Genomic DNA, 22,597 nt, shown 5'->3' with positions numbered 1-22,597 from the left:
ATGAAACGTGAGACTACTCAGAGAAGCTGGTGAACATTTCTCACATTCTTTCTGACTCTTGTTAATCACTAAATGCTGCCTTTCTTTGCGAACATACTTTATTTCCAAATTCCATATCTATTAAATGGGGACTAGTTGTTGATGTACTTTTAAGCTCAGCACCCTGCAAAAGCAGTCTTCAAAATAGAACACTGTGCCAACTATTGAGCTCCATCCATTTTTCTATCCACTTTGACCAGATTTCCTGTTGCTGCAGTAGAATAGAATTCAAATGGCATGCCATTGTTCTCATCGTGTTTTACAGTGAGGATGGTCAATACTGTCAGCCTCCTAAATTTGGCCAAAAAGGTCATTTTTTGTCTAATCTGATCAGATCAAACTGTTTTAGATGGTTTTTGTGTTCCCTACATGGATTGTGTTGACCTACGAACAGGACTTTGTATTTCTTTCTTTAAACCATAGTTTACTTTTTGCCAGTAAGGCCACACTGATGGAGTGCAGAACTCATAGTCGTACTTTTAACCGATTGTCTCACCTGTCCGGTAAATCTCTGCAGCATCTCTAGAGTCAACAAGGAGCCCTTGGCAGCTTCTGTAAATAATGCTCTCCATTGCCTGGCCTGTCAACATAGGTGAATGGTGATGTCTTTGTAAGACTCCAGTTGTGCCACAATCTTTCTATTTTTGGATGATGGCATGGATTGTGCTTTGTGAGATGTTTAAAATTTAAACATGCATTAAACACTTCACCTACTTCATCTCTGATTGTTTTTCTTGTTCTTGATGCTTTGCAACTCTGAGGACCTCATAGAACATTTGCATTTATACTGACATTAAATATATGCATAGAAGTAATTTAATGAGCAGGTTACTCCTTATGGCAGTTGGCTGCAATGGATTGCATTGGCTCAATACTTTGTGTTAATCTAGCTCACAAAGTCCCATTAAAAATGGTGAAGGCTATGGTTCTAATTTTAAAAGGTGTAGGAAAAAATTGAGGAATATGAATACATTTGCAAGGTACTTGGACTGTAAAAGATGCAAAGTTCTGCATAAAATGAAAAGCAGTTACACCTAAGGGATAATTTGTAAATTAGCCTCTAGGAGTTTATTTAAGTTGTCTTCATTAAGTCACTATGGGTGTTCAAATACCATAGACTGCAATTGAGTTTGCTGAAAATTGTGGCCATGTGTCTGCAACAGAAACATTTAGTCACGGACGGCACCATAAAGAGATTTGTATCCAGGCTTTATTGGCACCTTTCCATTATGTACCTCCTGTTCTTTCTGTCTGCCCTGTTTCCACTGGGTACAGGAAATCGCAAACTATTTACTGCTGCTGTGGCTGCAACAATCCAAAAACAATGTCACATCGTGACATCTGGGATCATTGCACAACATTATGCAGTTCTCAAATGACATCCATTGCAACACACAGATAACATATTAGTCTATTAGTTTGTTTTAGGTTAGTTCAATTTATTATCTTTTATGACAGGATTAACTCTAAAAAGTTATCAAAATGCCCACTAGACTGAGAAATAATTGTAGGTATGGATATTTTACATCAAAGTCTTGATTGTAGTTGAAGAGTATACCACTAGAGGGCGATATTTCCTCAATTGGGAAAGCGCATACATCCCACTTAGTGCTTATTTGCAGAACACTCAACTTTCCTTGCATATTCAATATGTAAAGTATACATAACTTATCTCTAGTCTTGTTTAGCTTAAAATATTTTTTATTATTATTTAAGAGGTAAACTATTCCAGTCGTCTATACATTTTAAGAGAACATAATTTTCTAGTATTTATGTCTCATACAAGCTGAAGGATGAGTCACGCTTATGTGAGTAATAATAAATAAATACAACTTCACTGCCCAAAAAAGCATTTTATATTAAGCTAAAATTGGCTCTTATTATATAACACTACAAAACAAAATAGATTTCACTCTGTTTTAAATTATTTAAAATGTTTTCTTACAGAACACCCGTAAGAGAGTTCCTAGAAACGCAAATATAATGTTGCGTCTGTCAAACGCTAGTGTTAGCAACAACCAACCACGAAGTCTCTTACTCATACGTTGCGCTCAGTCAGCCAATTATACGCTGTCTTTTTGAGGGGGTGAAATACGGTGGCGGCAATGTTATGGAGTTTCCGCTGCCTCTCTGCTTTCATGCCATCAGCATAGGACGCTAACGCAGGAGCTAAGCTAGAGTCCAGTTAGGCCTCTATCAGAACAACGAGGGAGACGAGACCAACATTTCTTTATGAATCTACACGAGAACAGTTAAAAAAAACAGAAATATGGTGGTTCTCAAAATTCGAGACCAGGTAAGTCAGCTTTGTGTCAAAAATGGTTCATGTTAGCTTAGCTTCTCCCAATTTCTGCATTTGCCAACGGAATGTAATTCGTGGCTAGTCTCCGAAACGGAAGCCTTTTAAATGCATTTACTTAAGCAAGCAACAAAATTGAGGAGAATTGTGTGAAAAGGAGTGAGTTGAGGTCCATCCTAACGTATCAGATGTAAAACCTGTTGTTAGCATCAATAAGAGATTAGCTGTTATGAAGTTAAAACCAGCTAATGATAGTGTTTATACCCAGCAATTAGTCAGAGCCGACATAAAATGATGGCTACTCGTATGCAAAGTGATTAGTTAGAGTACAGGGATAAAACATCAACCAAAGTGATCTTAAGTAGTCACCTAAAGTGAACATGCTGTTGATATCAGTGGTTAAATCCCTGTAATGAAGTGTGATGTCAAGGGCTCTGTTTCACTGTTGCAACTGAATGTCTGTGACATTATTTACACTTTGGTAAGATGCGCTGCACAAAATTGTGTAGAGTACTTGTAATAAAAAACATAAAATAATAACTTTTCGAAGTTGTAATTCTCTTTGAATGGGACAATAACTTTATTATTGAAAGACAATGAGAGCTATGAATAGCTATGTGTCAGTTTAGTCATTTTGTGTGTATTTTATAAAAAGTTTAGTTGTATTCACTTACTTTTGTTAATGTGTCTAGTGTGCATGTGTATAAATGTTTTCAGAGCCATTTACTGATTTCTACTACATGAATGTCTCTACTGCAGGTGTATCCATGTGCTTAATGCTTATAATTTTAATGAGATGTCTGGCATTTTAGTGGAACCAGATATAGGTCCCTTTCTGCTATGTTTAACACTTGACACCTACTTCTGAAAGTGAGAATAGCTCTCTCTGTTGCAGTTGAAGGATTTGTTTTTGCACACGGATGCTATTCTTGTCACATATGTACGTGCATGTGTCCTTTATTGTCTGCGTGCTTGAATGATCGTGTGGCTGGGGCTCCTGTTAGCCAGTGGAGTTGCCAGAGAGCTGTATCCATGGTGATGGTATTAAGTGGCCTGGCTTCTACGTGAGGAGAGGAGGTGCACACAGGCGAGCAGCTAGAGAGGAGCGTAGAACATTTCCCTCAACACTCGTCCGGGACTGGAGAACCATAAAAAGCTGAATGCAGATCTTTCCTTTTGTGTGAGGGGGATTTACAATTAAATACTGCAACAGGTGGAAAAGCTTGGCAGCTATTCACCATTTCTGCTAGACAGACATTGATGATGCTCATTATTAGAGAATTGAATGGCTTGCTTTTTTTTTTTTTTAAAAAAAGCAGCTGGCCAAAACTTATGCAACATATCCTGCTATTGTTGTTTGACCAGATTATTTTAAAAATGAAACCAATCTGAAATGGCTCACCTTTCATTTTGTACTGATTAGATGTTTTCTCTTTGACAAGAGAAAGACATTCTCACTTGTAACCCCTTGTAAACTTCTGAAGTGATTCCTAAAACTGCCGCAGTCCCTTACAAAAGGGTTCATTCCTCTTGAACGTATCCACATTTTGTCATGTTACAAACTTCAAATGGACTAAATTGTTATAGCTGTTTTAATTATACTCACCATTCAAATGATCTACACCAGTATGTAGATCTTTGGAACATTTTGTGTAAATTTAGGGCTGCCTTACCCAGGGGCAGTTCGACATGCAGGCGCAACAGAGGAATGAAAACCACAACTTTCATACTGTGAGCAAGCAACTCTTCCTGTTGAGCCACTGTTGGCCATTGTCCTTGTTTAGTAGAATGTTTAGTAGAATTAGAGCATAGTAATGCAATGAAAGGAAAATTATACATAATTTGCTAAATGTTTGCAAATATCTAAAAAAAATGTGGCTTCATAAGTACTTGACTCTGCTTTTACCCTGACTTCTCAAAATAAAATCCAGTGTCAGTAGTTACCTAAACAACTATCTTCATTACTAAATTGAGGCCATCTATATGTAATTTAAAGTCAAGCATTAAGCTGTGAAGAAGTTTTAAACATGAAGTTATAAAGCAATTCCCTAAGCCCTGGACATCTTATGGGGAGCACTGTTAAAGCTGTCATCCATAAATGGACACAGAATACTAAGAGACCCTCGGTACATCTGGAGGGGCTGGAGAGATCAGTAAGAAGACGACTATTCGCTGTGTACTTCTCAAATCACAGATCGGTAGTTTATAGAAGATCAGCAAGATGAAAGCCACTGTTGAAAGAAAGCTATAAGAAATCCCTCTACGCAGTTTTTCAGAAGCTGTATACAAGACATCTGAATTGAACTTTCTGACCTACATGCAAAACGTTGCGACTTAACTAGCACTAACGATATCATCCCAATGGAGAACAATAGTGGTGGCAGCTGCAATGATTGTTTTCTTCAGTCGGAACAAGGGAGTTTAGCATTGTTGATTGGAAGATGGTTGGGGTCAAATACTGGGAATCCTAGAAAACCTATCAGTGAGTGCAAAATACTTGAGACTGCAACAGAGGTCTGACTTCCAGCAGGAAAACACACCCTAAGCATACAGCGAGAGCTGCTGTGGAATAACTTTAGATCAACAAATCAAAGTCCAGACCTTAATCAAACTATCTGTAGCACAACTTAAAACTGACATTCATAGATACTGTAATGTGCTTGAGGCAAAGAAGAATGGGCAAACATTTCAGTTATCTAGATGTGTAAAGCTGCTGGGGACATACGCCATAAGACCTGCAGCTGTAACTGCTGTTATTTATTTTTTCCATTAAACCTATGGTTTTGAAAGGGCTATGCATACAAATGCATAACACGTTTTCTTCAGATTTTTAATAAAAATAGAAAATTATGTCTTATTATGCACAATGGCCATAAATGTGATAGTTTGTGGTTGTAGTGTGAGAAAATGTGGTAAAGTTCCAGGGGTGTGAATACTTTAATGAGGGACAGTACGTTTGTATCTGTAACAAACGGCTTTGCGAACGAACGTGTATTTGTGTTTGTGAGTCACTGGCACATACTGTAAGTGGAAGTAGTACAGAAATGATCTTTGTTCAGGGTTGGCTAATTTTCTTTTTACTTGCAACTTGTAGTTAGTTGCTCAAGCTCTGCCATACATACTAGAGGACGTGTTTTCTGCATGACCTCTTCCAAACTGCATGGCTGCACTTTACATAATTGACTGGCTGGGTTGCCTGGTGGGTTAAACGAGGGAATATGTCTAAGTGAATTAATGTAATTGTACATGCTGCATTGTTCTGAATGTATGCAAGAATGAATTGGCTAATGGATGCAGCTTTATGGGCAGAAGTAGACTGTTCAGATGCACATCTGATCAGATTTTTTTTCTATTCTTAAATATTAAACCTTATTTAACATTTACATAGATCTGAAAGTATAATTAGTACTGGATTCAAGTCAATGTGATAACCTTGAGTACCAACTAGCCACAATTACACACCGTTGCTCTGCCTACACAGAGATTGAAGATACAAAATTAAAATTAAAGATAAGAAATCAAAACATGATCATTTACAACATAAAGCAACAGTAATGCAGGCTGCTAGTAAATTATTATAGCATATTCATTAAGTTATATTATTGCCATCTATGACCATTCTTCATTTTGATTTTGATAAATGGACTTAAGAATATACATAAACGCCCACTAAATGTTTCATTAGTTCTCAAGTATTTGCTATTCACAAGTATGCTCTTTGTAGAAGTATGAATAGTTGATGTTAGCAGTTTGTTATTGAGTCCGCTAGAGCCTGTGTTCCTTTTTTGTTAGCAGACACATTGCTCTGAGTTTGCTTATTGTAGTTTTAATATTGTCGCTTTAACAGGACTGATGGGTGGCACTCGTTTAGTTTCCAACCCACAACTGTTTGAACGTTGGAATCTTCCTTTTGTCTAAGCATAGAAAAATGTGTTGGCCTTCTTTCAGGAAGCTGATAGTCAGTGAGTTAGTTGGCTTGTTTTAAAGTCCCTTCTGACAATGGAGATGTGGTTATAAATTCCTGTAGACATTCTTGATGCAATTATCTTGTTTTTATCAAGATAATTGATCAAAACAATTATCTTGTTGTTAATAAGATAATTTATGTGTTATAAATTATAACACATAATTGTTATAATTGTGTTTATCCCTATACAGCCAGCCTAAGTTGTGTAAAACCTATGTTTCTTTGCCTTTGTGACCTCCTGTGGAGGGCGGGGCGTACTTTACTATTTTTAAGGAGCCAAGCCAGGTTTCACTTGATGCATAAGAGTTTGACTTTACAAAGAACTTCATTTCTTCTGCTTTTCTGTTTTTTTTACTGTCAGATTTTTTGCTGCTTGTGATTCTGTTTGGATGTGTATCAGATCAGCCACATGCGTTTTTTATTTCTTTTGGTGAAGCTTATCTGGAGGCAAAGTGAAGAGGGGCATCTATGTCTAATTTGGATCCTACAGACAGAGCATTCACTTAAAAGACTGATATTCATCTCTGTGGGACGGGATTTACTTTGTTTTGCTCACAAACAAACAGTGACAGTTTTAGGAATTGCCTTCTGCGTAACTGCAGAAAGGATTTCTGAGAACACACTACGAAGTGTAAAAGCATGATTACTTTATTTACAGCTCAGTTACAAGGTGCTCTCACTGTTCTACATTTCTGTGTAATATGAGAAGATCTGATCTGTGAGCAGATGAGCCGTGTGTGTATCGTGGCGCTTAATGATGAAGACCCTGACTTCTTCTGCAGCTTGAAGGTTTTAGCACCGTCTTTATTATTTTTTTTCCCCCACCTTCTGTTTTCATGGCAAATAATACCTAAAAAGTTCTTACTTGCAGCTCATTTGGCTTACTTTATGTTTAGGTTGTTCTAATGGCAATTTAATATAGCGCTACATGTTAAATACATTTAAAATAAGTGCTTTAATGCATTTTTAACTGTTTTTTACAGCCTCCTTTGCTGAAAGCCATTTTCAATGTGGACCCAGATGACGTACGCTCTCTCATATTCAAAAAAGAGGATGTGAATGTGCAGGTAATTCCAGCAGCCAACTATATCTGCATCTATTTCTTCATATTGTTCCATAATTTAAAATGCATCTTAAAAAAAAGGGAATTAAGTATCTCCAGTGTGTAGTTGTCCTTGGAAGGCCTTATGCAGCACTTCTGTCAGTTGTTGTAAACAAACCAGCACATGGTCTGACTTTACAGTTCTCACTGCATAATCTGGCTCTGCTTAGTTTATTGCACACCTCACCATTATTGTTCTGGTGGGGGTGTTTGAGCCCAAATCTTCCTGGTGCACTTGTTTGTGTTTGACTGGAGTGGAATAATAAAACAAGGATTTTTTTGTTTGTTTTCCAAAATGCATTTGTCTTTTATAAAACTTTTTTTTCTTTTAGTGCCAGAGCAGAGGCAACAGGAGTGTAACTGGAGGAAAAAAAGCAAATGAAGCAGTTTTGTTTCTGATTAACCACAGCAGTCTTTCTCTGTTTAATTATTACAGGATAACGAGAAGCGAACTCCGCTGCATGCTGCTGCCTATCTCGGAGATGCAGAAATTATAGAGCTACTGATTCTTTCAGGTAGGTTCCCTAATCAGATTGAAGGGATCCATTTGACCTCAAAGAGGGTTTTTTTTATTTATCTGATGTACTTTGGTTCATTTCAACAGTATGATAACGATGAACATTTTTTCATCTTATGATGTGCAGATATTTTTAAAATATTAAATTCTGCTGAATAGGTTGTGGTCATATGATGTTTGCATTAAACATAGTCACACGTAAGAAGATTTTTTTTTCTTGTGCCAGTGGCCTTTATCCACAGTATTTGGACAAAAAATGGACAGAAAAAGATTCAGCAAAGCCCTGAACTGGTTTCAAACCCTGGATGCCTGGGTCAACGACTTTTAGCCTTCATGTGTGGAGCATCCGCTCTAATGTTACCCAGCGTGCCGCCCCAATGTAGTTAATCCTGTCCATATTGACTGTATTTTCTCAAAATTGACAAAGTACTCCGTTTTCAAATTTTTATGTTCTAAAATGTCTCCAGTTTTTTAATAGCTTTGCTTTTTAATAAGATGTAAAGATGAGCAATGTAGAGTTCCTGCACAGTTTTGAAATTACACCACAATTGTAACAAACTATTTGTTTATTTTAAAATAAGGATGTTAAAATTATTTACAAAAACCTTCCAAATACACATAACACAAAGCACTTATCAAAAATAATTTTGAGGACTAGAATAGCATTGCATTGAATAATAATAAAATAACATCATAACTAATAGCCGTTAATGACCGTTTCTTTGAGATACCTACCTACTTGAGGTTATTTCACGGGTTTTTTTCTGGAAGGTCAGTCTTCTTCCGTTATGATTTTAGGGAAGAGCAGGATCTCTTTGCTGGCTCCCTTTCCTATAGTGTTTTGGAAAAACTGGGAGGGCTGTTTTTGGTTACCGTCAGTTCACAACCTCTTGCTTTCCTTCAAAATGTCAGGAAAAGCACCATAACTTTGTCAACAAATAGATTTATGCTGTGTGAGACTTTTGTCCTGGGACGGTGCTGCACACAGAAACTTTTCACTTTTTCATGCTTTGCACACATATCTCTGATCACTCTGGAAAGAAGCACCTGTCCACCTGGAGTAAAAGCAGTACTACAAAGACAATGCTGAGGGTTTGGCTTACACACGAAGCAGCAACATGTGAAGCTTATTTGCTTTTCATGGCCATCCTGCGCATTTGTATGCAAAGTAAATGTATTCACAACGTTCACTTGCCATTCTAATGGGGATTAGCCCTTTACCACACTGACAAATCAGAAAGTAATTTCAACACTGTGCTGTTTTTTATATGTGGAACATAAAACTCCAAAGTAAATGTTTTGTTCCTGCTTTTAGCTTCAAATAGGCTCACCCACTCTGTCCTCCTCCTTGCAGGTGCAAGAGTAAATGCCAAAGATAACAAGTGGCTGACTCCTCTGCACAGGGCTGTGGCCTCCTGCTGTGAGGTAGGCAAATGTTCCTCTGGTCCTTTGTCATGCATTCTTTTCCATTCTGCTAAGCTCGTATCAGAGTTTAGCATAATATCAACAGTAACATAAGTCTTTCTTGCAGGAGGCGGTCCAGATTTTGCTGAAACACTCTGCAGACGTGAATGCCAGAGACAAGAACTGGCAGACGCCGCTTCACATCGCCGCAGCCAACAAGGCAGTTCGCTGTGCCGAAGCCCTCGTCCCCCTCCTCAGTAATGTGAATGTATCTGACCGAGCAGGCCGAACTGCTCTGCACCATGCGGCCTTCAGCGGTCACTTGGAGGTAATGTTAACCCCCAACGAGGATTCCAACAGAGCTGCACATGGTCTTGTTGTTTCATAGCTTACTGTTCTTCTCCTTTCCTAGAAATATGCAGCAGAAACTGGAGTTTACTTTAACTTGTCAGACCAGGCTTGCTGTCATGTTTGTGTGTGCTTGTCTGTTAATACAACTTCCTGGTCTGCTTCTTTAGCTCACAGGAAGCCTTTCTGAGTGCCTCGTAATTGTGTAAACACAATAGACTTTGTACTGTTGAAACTTGGAACAAGAGCTGCATTTTTGACCACTTGTCATAAAATGATCAGCATGTTCTTATGATCTGCTCATTTTCTGCTGTTAGCAGCTGTGTCAGAGCTGCTATGGCTTTGACACAGAATTTCACTTTGATCTGCTTCATACTCAGTTATGGAAATATTTGCAAATATTTAGTTCTTCTGACTTGAAGCTGCTTATATAGTGTAATTATGTGCTGCTTATCAGAAATCTTAAACAGCTTGTGGACACTTTCTTCTTTTTTTTTGTAGAAATGAATTGCATAACAGCTGTTTTTAGATAATTTTAATCTTTCTTCCAGGAAGTAAATTCAAATTTATTAAGGCACTTGGAACTTGAGTAACATTGTGACATAATCTGCTGCTTTGTTGCTGATGCATTAAAATTGACTGTTTTCATGGTTGTATCTTTTTATAACTACTGCCGTCTTTCTTTTCCAGCATATTGGTGAGAAAGATTAGGAAAAAATCAATTATTTTGGGATTGATCTACATCAGATATTAGCTGCATGTGATGTTGACAATCAGTTAAACTCTTAACTTTCTATAAATAATCAGGCTCTTAAAGGAATAGTCCATAACTTTTGCAACTTTCTGTGATGGTAATCTGGAGGTTTTTGTGTTTTTTCTGTTGTTGCTTTTAGATGGTGAGGCTCCTACTCTCCAGAGGCGCAAACATTAATGCTTTTGACAAGAAGGATCGTCGTGCAATCCACTGGGCAGCCTACATGGGTAAAGAACTGAACATTTCAATCGTTTTTTTGTTTTCTTTTGCTTTGGAAAAGGTATTCTTGTTGCTAGAGTTTTTAAAGCTTTTTGGGAATTGATCTTGGTAGTGCGTGGGCATAATGAACCCCTTTTGTTTTGTCTTCAGGGCACATAGAGGTGGTGAAGTTACTAGCTTGTCACGGAGCTGAGGTTGCTTGCAAAGATAAGAAATCCTACACCCCCTTACATGCTGCAGCCTCTAGTGGAATGATTAGTGTTGTGAAATACCTTCTGGATTTAGGGGTGGATGTAAGTCCCACACACAAACCTCTCATCAGCACACTGTAGATGTGCTTCAGATTCTTGCTTAATGGCTCTATAGTTTTTCCTATAGCAGCAGTAGCAATCTTCATGTAAACATCTTGTTATGTTCCTGTTTAGATCAATGAACCTAATGCATACGGAAACACACCCTTGCACGTGGCCTGCTACAATGGCCAAGATGTGGTCGTGAACGAGCTTATCGACTGTGGAGCTAATGTCAACCAGTTGAATGAGAAGGGTTTCGCACCTCTTCATTTTACCGCCGCCTCTCGCCACGGGGCACTCTGCCTGGAGCTGCTGGTCTGCAACGGTGCCGACGTCAATATAAAGGTAGGAGGAACTTTGCGTCAGGCAGGGCTTGTTGTGCTTTTGTTCGCTGTTTCTCAATACTTGAATATCTTTGGTTTAAAGTGGGTGTTGCTGGTTATTCATTGGTGTTTTCTTTGTTTAAAAACTTACATATTGATAATCTGCCTCTTTTTTGGGTTGTGATTGGCTAAGAACTTACTGTAGTCAAGACTTAGGTGAAAATGTTAACTTTAAATGTCGTTAGTTGCCTCCTACTCGTAAGGTAACGTATTATTATAGATGTTGAAAGTCCTGTGATGGTGCCTTCACTGTTGTAGTGATTTCTTGCACAAAAAGCGCAATTGATGTGGGAATGTGACATCAATTGCATTTCTTCTGTCAAGTCTACAACTACGGCGCCGTAGTGTTTATAAAAATCTTTTTGTTTTGTAAAATATCATCTTTATTGTTGAGCCCAAGTCTGGAAAAATGTGGAAGTTCTGAAATTGATAATTTGCGGAAATAAATCTTGATTTTTAGACAGATTGAATTACTCTTTATAGGTGGTGCAGAAGTTCTGTCTTCCATTCACTAAGAGATGAAATGTGACAGCTTTAACCCTTTGTGACCCTGACTGTTTGGAGCTCCTGAATGTGTCCTGGGCCATTTAAAAACACTTGGCATTTGTAAACCAGAAATAATAGACAATAACATAACCTGTGAAACGTTCATCCACGACATGTTGGCTTGAACCAAAAACACTTGTTGTGTAGTAGTAAGGAAAAATATTCCCCTCTTTGATTTCAGTGTTTTTGTATTTCATCTTAGAGTAAAGATGGGAAGACTCCGCTCCACATGACTGCGATCCATGGGAGGTTTTCTAGATCTCAAGCAATCATTGAAAACGGTGAGCACAAACACAATCCACTTTGTAGTTCCTTGTTACCCTTTAGAGTTTTGCAACTAACTGCTGGCTCTTGTTTTTTTTTTTTTTTCTCGTATTCCTGAAGGTGCTGAGATTGACTGTGAAGATAAAAACGGAAATACGCCACTACACATCGCAGCTCGATACGGACATGAGCTCCTCATTAACACACTCATCACTAACAAAGCCGACACAGCAAAGTAAGCAAACCTCTCTGCTGTTTTTCTGCAAGTGTTCCAACTTGTTAAAAGCTGCTTTTGCAAAGAATTTCAGAGCTCATAGTGCTACAGTACTTAATTGCAGATGAAGATGGGCATCTTTAACAGGTTGTCATTTCCCTAATGTAGGAGTCAATTTGCAGCTCTATGCCTAAAAGGATAAATTACTTTGACAAGGTTAAAGAAATTTATGTGACTTTTTTTGTTTTTCAGACGAGGAATTCACGGCATGTTTCCACTGCATTTGGCTGCTCTCAGTGGCTTCTCAGACTGCTGCCGAAAGCTCCTGTCTTCAGGTTATTTTATATTAATTCTGTATGACAGGCAAACTAAAAATGGATTTCATTTTATATTTTTATAGATTAAAATAGTGGAGCGTTTTTCAAAACTCTTTTACTCAACACAGGCTTTGATATTGATACTCCGGACGACTTTGGAAGGACATGTTTACATGCTGCAGCTGCTGGAGGGTGTGTATAGGAGACCTTCAAAGATATATTATGAAAATAACATAATTGTGATGTAATTGCATTTTAGTGATGTTATAAATATCTGTGCTTTCCTAGAAACCTGGAATGTCTCAATCTTCTTCTCAACACTGGGGCAGACTTTAACAGAAAAGATAATTTTGGGAGGTTAGTGGCGTTTAAAGATGCATTTGGATCTAGCATAACATTTAAATAAATATCTGATGTGTGTGTGTGTTTGTTTTTATTCCAGGACTCCTCTCCATTACGCTGCTGCCAATTGTAACTACCAGTGTTTGTTTGCTCTGGTGGGCTCTGGAGCCGGCGTCAATGATCTGGACGAGCGGGGCTGCACTCCTCTCCACTACGCCGCTGCGTCCGACACAGACGGAAAGTCAGTAATCCTTTGAAATTTTTGTATTTTTAGTTGCAAATGTTTACATATGATTGCAAAAAAGAGGGATGATCTACATGACTATTAATTTGATGGTAGTGTCCCAAGATATACGCTACAATGTGGTTCTCTGAACTATTTGGCTGCATTTCCAGGTGCCTGGAATATTTACTAAGAAATGATGCAAATCCAGGGATCCGGGATAGTCAGGGCTTCAACGCTGTGCACTACGCCTCTGCGTACGGACACCGTCTTTGTCTGGAGCTGGTGAGGGATCTGTGCCATTTCAAATTTTTTGTTGTTTTCCTTGCAGTTTAACTTATTTCCTCGTTCATCCTTTTACAGATTGCGAGTGAAACACCCTTAGATGTGGTGAGTAGTGTTACAGCTTTTTCCACTGTCAATGTTTGTACTTTTCATTCATTAAAAATAGACCACAGTTACATATTGTAATGTGTTCTTCAAGAATTGCAGATTAATCTTATAAGTTCTAACTTGTAATGTGTGCAGCTAATGGAAACCTCAGGGACAGACATCCTGAATGATTCCGATGTCAGAGCTCCCATCAGCCCCCTGCACCTTGCTGTGAGTAGACTTTAATTCTTAGTGGAGTCGCTGCAATATTTAGATCAATAGATGACTGGTTGACTTTCACTTTGCAAATTCCTTTAAAGACCACAACACAGAGTGACCAGCAGCAAACTAATCTGTCTGGAAGCGTATCTATCTGATAAATAACTATACTTCGTAATATTAACCTGATGTTTATTTCCATTGCGGTTCTGTTTTTGTATGTGTTTTCTGGATGGAAGTGGGTTGACCATGTGGTTTTTGTTTTTAGCTTGTGATAGTGATGCAACACAGGATTGTGGGGGTCTACTGAAGCAGAGAAGCAGTGTCAGTGGTGTGGGGTTTTTTCATGGTGTAGAAAGTGTGAGGAAATGTACATACAGTACAGACCAAAAGTTTGGACACAACTTCTAATTCAATTGGTTTTCTTTATTTTCATGACTATTTATAAGGCAAGAAATCCCACTTATTAACCTGACAGGACACACCTATGAAGTGAAAACCATTTCAGGTGACTACCTCTTGAAGCTCATCAAGAAAATGCAGAGTGTGTGCAAAGCAGTAATCACAGCGAAAGGTTGCTACTTTGAAGAAACTAGAATATAAGGGGTGTTTTCAGTTGTTTTACACTTTTTTGTTTAGTGCATATTTCCACATGTGTTATTCATAGTTTTGATGCCTTCAGTGTGAATCTACAATGTCAATAGTCATGAAAATAAAGGAAACTCATTGAATTAAAAGTTGTGTCTAAACTTTTGGTCTGTACTGTATAATACAAATGGTTTTGTGGGGGCAAGTATCCGTTACCTATTACAAGATCTTCATGTACTCATATTTTGTCTAAAGTGCCCCATACCACATTGATTCAGCAATGGGTGATAATGACATGTATAAACTGATGGTTTTAGGAAAAAAGAAACAAAAGTTAGGTTTTTCTTCAACATTATTGGAGAGAATTTGATGGATACTTAGCTTAAAGCTTAAAAAGCAGAGACACTCCACAGCAAACCAAGAACAATGATGAGAAAAAGCTTAAAAGCCCCTGCTTATTTTCAGCCAGCAGCGTGAAAAGGTGTCGGGTTCCTCGTGATGGAGAGAAATCAAACTGTGGAAAGCCAAAGGGTCATGAAACACATTCGTTTCTAATGCCTGTTGAGTTGAATAAACTCCTAATAAACACAACACAGGTGTTTAAAAGATAAGACACCAGTCTGTTAAAAGATGTCTTAAGGCCTCCTTGCTCTTCTTTGTTTTTTTTCTGTTCAAACCAAATTAAAAGAAGTTTAGCATGAGTTACTTTAGTTTTCTGTTTTACAAAACCTGTAGTCTAATTCATGTATTCAGTTACACCATTTGTGTAAATCAACAACAGAAGTCCTACACTAAGCTTCAATTTTTGTTCAAATGTTTGGATATTTTAGTTCAGTAATACTTTGTGATACCCCAAAGGAAAATTAGACTGGCAAAGAGACACTTGGTTCATAAAACTCTTGTAGTTTGGACTTGATTTCAGTATCAACATGACTTTTTTTTTTCCAGGCATACCATGGTCACCATCAAGCTATGGAGGTTCTGGTGCAGTCTCTGTTGGATTTGGATGTTAGAAACAGCCAGGGACGCACACCCTTAGACCTAGCTGCCTTCAAAGGCCACGTGGAATGTGTGGATGTTCTAATCAACCAGGGAGCCTCCATTTTGGTCAAAGATTTTGTCTTGAAGCGGACCCCCATACATGCTGCAGGTATGTCTCATCTGAGGAGAGAAACCTTGTGAAATTTGGCATTTCTACAGTTATACACTCAAACACAATGCCACGCGTAATGCACATCTCTCTTTTATGCAGCTACTAATGGTCATTCAGAATGTTTGCGCTTGCTGATTGGAAATGCTGATCTTCAAAGTGCTGTAGACATTCAAGATGGAAATGGACAGTAAGTAAAGAAATGTCTTGCTCTGTTTATATGTTTGTGTTTAAAAACAAGTGCTAACATTTTTCTCTAATGCATTCAAGGACCCCACTGATGCTGTCAGTCCTCAGTGGACACACCGACTGTGTGTATTCCCTTCTTAACAAGGGGGCCAGCGTAGAAGCCAAAGACAAGTGGAGCAGGACGGCCTTGCATAGAGGAGTAAGGAGAGCTCATAATTTTTCTACTAAATATTTACCTTAAATATCCAGAGTTTAAAATTGCTGATACAAACACATTTAGAAAGTGGCACGTGTACTTTTGCACATAGTTTTTGTCACTGACTTTATTTCCTAAAATATTTGCAATAAACAATTTAATAAAAATTAAAAAAACTAATTTTAAATAGTTTAGGAGATAATTTCTGCATCACTGAATGAACTTTATTAATTCTTGATTTGTTGTCCAAGGGCACTTGAGATTTATGATAAATTATCTCAATTGTACTTTGATTTGTGTAAAAATTGACCTTTTATGTCTTTGTAATTTTTTAGCACATTTTTCCAAAGTGTTTATAATTTTTGGGCAAAAGCTCCCAATTTGTACAAAAGTGAAACATGGTGCCACAAAAAAAATGTTGAAGTAAACACTGAAGTGTTGAATACATGAGGAATTATGACAATGAAGGAAAACATATGTGAATATTTAACTTCTTATTGGTTACTTTATCCAGATTTATTTATTTATTTTTCTGTTTGTTTTTACTTTGGGTTTTAGAATTTCATTATTGTTTTGATTTTGTCGTTGCCTGTAAGTTTTCCAACTATGTTTTTAAAAGCCAAACATTCTTATGCTTTTAACATCTATGCTCATATTTTAATCATTGTATTTATGTATAAACCTTTTGTTAGGGCTGCGCGATATAACATTACATTGTGATGTAATGTTATATCGTAACATTACATGATATGCAATGCGGACTGTCAACATGAACATGTTGACAGTCTGCCAAAACAGACAGATGGAGATCTATTCTTCATAAAAGATTCTGTCGTTCTATGCTCTTGTACAAATGCATTAGTACAATGTTCCTCCTTTTCTTTTAAGCAAGCAGCTTTTATGTAGCAGGAGTGCACTTAACCTGAGTGCTGCTGTTGTTTTCAAATAAATTATGTCTACTTTGCAGGAAATTATGCAGTTTTTTTTCAAAGGCCTTAAATTGAGCATAGGGTAATACAAACATCTTTGTTGATCAGAGTTTTGTATGCAGTTTTTTAAATAAAATAATTGCTAGAAAATAAATATATAATTTGACTACAAATAGTCGCAGATGCCAAGCTACATTTGGAATATCTCTGATACAAGCAATAGAATGAAAACCAAGGCATGATGATTAGCAACAATTGATGACAAGAACATGTCAAACAAAATATTCTGATATAATTTTTGTCTCTTTAAACACTGCTTTAAGATGTGGGACCCTTCAGATATTGGAGATTTTATTATTACTGTCATAACTATTAAAACTGAACTGAAACATTACTGAAACACATCTATGTGCCATTTACTTAGTTGTGCTTAGAGATTTGCTTGCAGCAGAATATCCTTCCAAACAAATCATCAATAGAAAATGTCCTCTGTCCTCAGTCTGTGACTGGTCACGAAGAATGCGTGGAGGCTCTGCTTCAGCACAGCGCCAACGTCCTGGTGCGAGATTGTAAAGGGCGCACGCCGATCCACCTGGCAGCAGCTTGCGGACACATTGGGGTACTCGGAGGCCTTTTGCATGCTGCCCAATCAGTGGAAACACTGCCTGCCTTAACAGACAGCCAAGGCTACACCCCACTGCACTGGGCCTGCTACAATGGTACAGACAAGGAGGTTGAAAGACCTTTTAAACCAAGCAATCAATGAATATTGATATTCTCAAATGTATATACCTGATGTCGTAGCATGTGTGCACTTAAATGCAGGCATGCTGCTGATGTAGCAGACTAGAATAATGGAGCACTTAAAAAATGCTTTTTATTTCGTTTTTCCATTCAGTGTCTTTGTGCACCAAAATGTGAAATGTTTATGTTTCTAAAGTGGTTATTAATCGAAGTGGTCTTTCCCACAGGTCACGATACGTGTGTGGAGGTTTTGCTTGAACTAGAGATTTTCCACAAGGCTGAAGGCAATACTTTCAGTCCCCTCCACTGTGCTGTGTAAGAGTCTGAGCTTGCTTATGTTTCACTCAGTGTGTGAGAGAGCCCAGCTTTTAATAGATTAAACATCCAGCCTTTCTTTTCCTGCTCTCTAGAATCCGTGACAACGAAGCTGCTGCTGAGATGTTGATAGACACCTTGGGCCCCGCCATTGTCAGCGCCAAAGATGGCAAAAACAGGTACTCCTGATTATAAAGATTTCAGGCTCGAGAGTTTGTAAAAAGGCTACTTCTTTTTTTTTAAGTGAATGTATTGTCGATATTTTAAATTGATGATAGCGTACTTCATATTCAAAATGTCCTCAGGACCCCCCTGCATGCTGCTGCCTTCACCGATCATGTGGAGTGTCTACAGCTGCTGCTGAGCCACAACGCTCAGGTCAACTGCGTCGATGCTGCAGGAAAGACCCCGCTCATGATGGCCGCTGAGAACGGCCAGACCAACGCTGTCGGTATGATTGGCTCAGAACATTTAACTTGATATGAATCTCGATAGTCAGGCTGCCTTTAAATTACAAACTATGAAATATCAGATTAGATTGAGTTTGTTTTTTTCTTGCGTTTCATACCCGTCCTCACACAGAGCTGCTGGTAAGCAGTGCGAAAGCAGACCTCGCGCTACAGGATGCTGTAAAGAACACAGCTCTTCATTTGGCCTGCAGTAAGGTACGGATTGCCATCTGGTGGTAGTATTTACATTACAGCTCATATTTCAGGTTTTGATTATTTACTGCACATATTTAAACATTTTGTGGCATCTCTACCACACTCTCAACAGGGACATGAAACTAGTGCCTTGTTGATATTGGAGAAGATTACAGACAGAAACCTCATAAATGCTACAAACGCCGCCTTACAGACGTATGCATGATATGAGTTCTTTATCTTTTCATACGGAGTTTTGGATACAAATGCCTTTCTAACACAGACATTTTTCTATTTTGTTTAGACCTCTGCATGTGGCTGCAAGAAATGGGCTGATTGTGGTGGTGCAGGAGCTGCTTGCAAAGGGAGCCAGCGTCCTAGCAGTCGACGAAAATGGTAATTGCATTGTAGCGTAGTACATCCTTGTTTTTAATTGTGACACGGTTATTTTTGTGAGATGTGGTCCAGTTTTTTACTGGCGTTATAATCCTAGCTTCAGAAAAAAATGATGGCTTGCTTTAGAAACAAAGTCCCAAAGGAAATTTTGTATTCTGGTGAGAGCAATGTGCCCCTGCATATTTATTAAGAAATTAGACACTGAGCCAACTCATTAACTTGGCAGTCTATAATCATAAGTAAATATTGCCCTAAATCATGCAGATGACATTTTTATAAGTAGTACTGGATCTTATTTTATTCAGTGAATGTGTTACCTTTTAACAGAGATCAGGAGACAAAGAGGGATTGTATTTCTGTTGTTTTCTGTACTTTTTACTTTTTTCCTCAAAATGATTCACCCCTGACTGATTATGTGGAAGTTGGACTGGTTTTTGCCTTCAGCGACTAATTCAGTAATTACATCAGTATGTAGAGTTTGGGGTTTATGTGGAGTGACTGTAGCCAGACATGTGGTCAGAATTTAGTATATTAATTAAATCATTTGAGAATGGACAGAGTCAAATAACACATCTTCAAACTAGCTTGGTAAAATAAAATTTGAAGGCCTTGATTTAGGTCATAAAAGATAAAAACACATTTAAAAAGATTCGTGTTTGCTGAGAACTGTTACATGTGAAAATCCCCTCGGGAGGTTTTCTTGTGGAAAATGTGCCGTTCTCTTTCAAACAGGAGACTAAGCTGTTCCAGTGTGTCACTTTTGACTAAGGGAATATTTTGATACTTATTATTTAGATTTTGTATATTTGTGAATAGAGAAAATTATTTTTAGTTTAACTTTTACAGGTTCAAATGACAAATAAGTCACATTCAGTAGAGAAGTTGGGAGGAGAAAAGACATTCTGCTGGTAAAACCATTTGTTAACAATGCAAAGCGACTCCTGTGACCAGGAAATCGCTTCAGACGGAATCAGCTGCAGGGTGAGCAGCCATCTGCCACAAGCGGCGCTGCCAGATAACACCGACTAAATATGACATTGGGTTGGTAGACTTTGTAGGAACCACAGACCAGGGGCCTCATGCATAAAAGAGTCCGCAGTTTTCACACTAAAACTTTAGAAAAGGACAAATTTAGAAAAGTGCGGCACACAAAAAAATTCAGATGTATAAAGCCGTGCGCAAGCACGTGGCCGCGCACCTTTCCTTTATGCATCAAAATTTGCGGGAACTGGAGCGCAGCTGCTAGAAAACTGCCATCCAGATGTGTCGGCGCATTCACCCTGTATCTGGTGTTGGTCTGGAAATCTTTAGCTCATCAGGTTTGTCAGACCTGATACTGAAAGTCTGACGTTTAGTTTCAGTTTATAGAAAAGTAAAAGTTTAAATATCATTTAAGGGTTAGTTTCACAGAACTGAGCCTGGTATCTTAAAGCTTTGCCTCCTTTTGTAATTTAAAAAATGAGCACCAGAATTTGTCAGGTATTTATGTCATTTATTATTTCCCAGGACATGTTTGCAATTGTTTTCTTTTTTTTTTTTTGTACACATTTCATTGTTTTTTCAGGTTACACGCCTGCGTTGGCTTGTGCCCCCAACAAAGACGTTGCAGACTGCCTGGCACTCATCCTGGCCACCATGATGCCTGTGTCCCCCTGTACCATGGCACCCACCCTCCCCTTCAGTGCCGTTAACCACTACACCACCAGCCCCTCCAAGAGCGTCACCTTCGACAGCCTGCCCGCGCTGCGCGCTGAGCACGGCTCTTACTGCAGCTTCAACAACATCGGCCATCACGACGGCTTCTACAAGGACGAGGAGCTCAATGACTCCGATTCAGAGACTTACTGAAGCGGACAGGAGAGGAATCGCGCTAAATGCACAAACGCATACACTGTGTCTTAATATATAAAAAAAATAAAATAAAAATCAACCACCCACCACAAGCTTGGGAGGGCTTAATAAGACGCAAGCCCCCAACAGGAGCCTTAAGAGTCCCCACCAGAGAGCAAAAGAGGGACGAGGTGCAACAGGCTGGCCCATGCTCATCCCAACCTTTTCCAGCACACGCCGTCCGTTAGCCGATGCTGGAGCTCAGTAACCACTGCTTTACCAACACTGACCTCTCCAGTGTTAAAAACTGAACTTGTTGGGCAGACGGCAGCTGTTTTAAGGCAATAACACGCTGAAAAAAGGTGCGCTTGCACACTACAGAGTTAAACCAACAGGGACCAAAAGACATGAATGAATTTTAACTCTGTTTTATCTGCGTAAATGACAAAAAAAAAAATCAAATTTCAGGTGGTTTATTGATTAGGAAGGATAAGAGAGAAGTTTTAGTTAAAATCCGCACACTATAACCATCAGAAGGACTTTTACGTTTTGTAAGTCACGCAGGGGGATCATTTATTTTTCAAGATCAAAATTTTTATACACCCATTTTAATGTCTTAAACTCATTTTCCTCTAGGAATCTGATTCACTAACCTGAGTAAATTTAAGACATTTGGTACATGCAATAGGTTAGTATTCAGTTGATCCACCTTTCCTTTGTAAATTCACCTGTTTATCACCGTTTAGAATTTAAACAATAAATTATTTGTACACTTTTTGTTTGTTCGTTTTGTGCCTTCATTAGTTACTGGAAGTATGGGTTTGTAGAGGCAGCTGTGAAAGCGTGCTTTCGGTGAGTAGGTCCACTATTCTGGCACTGAGGCATCTGTGACTCTGCTTTGCAATGACAAACACTGTAAACCAATGACAGCATTTTGGAAAGCATTTGATTTTTCTTCTGAGTGACATTTTTTGTTTTTCTCTAATATTAGTTTTGCTTGCTTTAACTTAAAAGAAACCACTCGCTTATACCAGAATGCAGAAAACTCAAGTTTTGTTCAAAAATATTTTAACTGGAAATATGTACATTTGCTAGAATCAATAGAATGGGAAGGATTTTTATTTCTTTTCCATGCTTTTTTTCTTGAAGAGGAATGAAACTAGCATGTATATAGAAATTATGACTGTGAATTCAAAATTCCAATGAGTTCTTTCAGTACTGAGATTGCTGTATATTTTATGAGTAATAAATGAGTTATTTAATAAGGAGCACTGGTCTTGTTTTTTCAGCATTTCCTATAATTGTGTTTGATGTGACAACAGAAAAAGTTTTTTCAAAATATTGAAGGTGCACCAATGAGGCTTTTTACTGAATGATAACAATTTTGCTTTCTAAGCTTTTTCCCCCTCAGTTCTAAAGCATACATTTAAGGGGGAAATATGTGCTGCAGAATAATTATTTTTGACAAGATTATCACAAGGCATGCATCAGAACATATGCACTTAACCCTTTTTTTATTATTACACCCTAAATTGCATCAAAATGGACCTTGTTGCTAATGTATTTATATACTGAAAATTGTGGAAGTTTTTCATTTTTAAACATTTATTAAATAGGAAAACAGATTCTTCAGTATTTGAGCTGCAAAATGTGTGATTCATTTATGGATCTCTGACTGTCTCTGAACTTGAAATGTGATGTATTTCATGTGATGCTTCAAAAGTACTGCCTTTAATAACTTTAAAATATGTTCCCAGCTTTAAAAAGGATGGAGAGGGTATATAAGTCTCTACA

General features: G+C 38.1%; 1 protein-coding gene across 1 annotated transcript; it reads left to right on the top strand.

The window, feature by feature from the left end:
* Nucleotides 1-2,140: 2,140 nt before the first annotated feature.
* Nucleotides 2,141-22,071, top strand: ankrd28b (ankyrin repeat domain 28b). The gene is made up of 28 exons (XM_032558960.1): nucleotides 2,141-2,335; nucleotides 7,289-7,372; nucleotides 7,844-7,922; nucleotides 9,279-9,349; nucleotides 9,456-9,656; nucleotides 10,570-10,657; nucleotides 10,800-10,942; nucleotides 11,075-11,287; nucleotides 12,074-12,152; nucleotides 12,256-12,370; nucleotides 12,602-12,684; nucleotides 12,795-12,858; nucleotides 12,955-13,023; nucleotides 13,109-13,249; nucleotides 13,405-13,516; nucleotides 13,595-13,621; nucleotides 13,760-13,834; nucleotides 15,359-15,560; nucleotides 15,663-15,750; nucleotides 15,831-15,948; nucleotides 17,374-17,593; nucleotides 17,846-17,933; nucleotides 18,029-18,112; nucleotides 18,239-18,384; nucleotides 18,516-18,598; nucleotides 18,711-18,793; nucleotides 18,882-18,973; nucleotides 20,538-22,071. The coding sequence occupies exons 1-28, from the start codon at nucleotides 2,309-2,311 to the stop codon at nucleotides 20,819-20,821; spliced, it is 3,159 nt and encodes a 1,052-aa protein (XP_032414851.1). The 5' UTR covers nucleotides 2,141-2,308; the 3' UTR covers nucleotides 20,822-22,071.
* Nucleotides 22,072-22,597: the final 526 nt, after the last annotated feature.

Source organism: Xiphophorus hellerii, chromosome 3 (genome assembly GCF_003331165.1).
Source record: "Xiphophorus hellerii strain 12219 chromosome 3, Xiphophorus_hellerii-4.1, whole genome shotgun sequence".
Classification (NCBI taxonomy): Eukaryota; Metazoa; Chordata; class Actinopteri; order Cyprinodontiformes; family Poeciliidae; genus Xiphophorus; species Xiphophorus hellerii.
Note: the sequence above shows the minus strand (reverse complement) of the source record. Positions and strands in the feature narration are given on the sequence as shown.

Coding starts and splice junctions, on each gene's coding strand:
- ankrd28b (XM_032558960.1), top strand. CDS start 2,309: ATGGTGGTTCTCAAAATTCGAGACCAG. Junction 18,599..18,710: donor TTCATTTGGCCTGCAGTAAG/GTACGGATTGCC, acceptor CACTCTCAACAG/GGACATGAAACTAGTGCCTT. Junction 18,794..18,881: donor ACAAACGCCGCCTTACAGAC/GTATGCATGATA, acceptor TATTTTGTTTAG/ACCTCTGCATGTGGCTGCAA.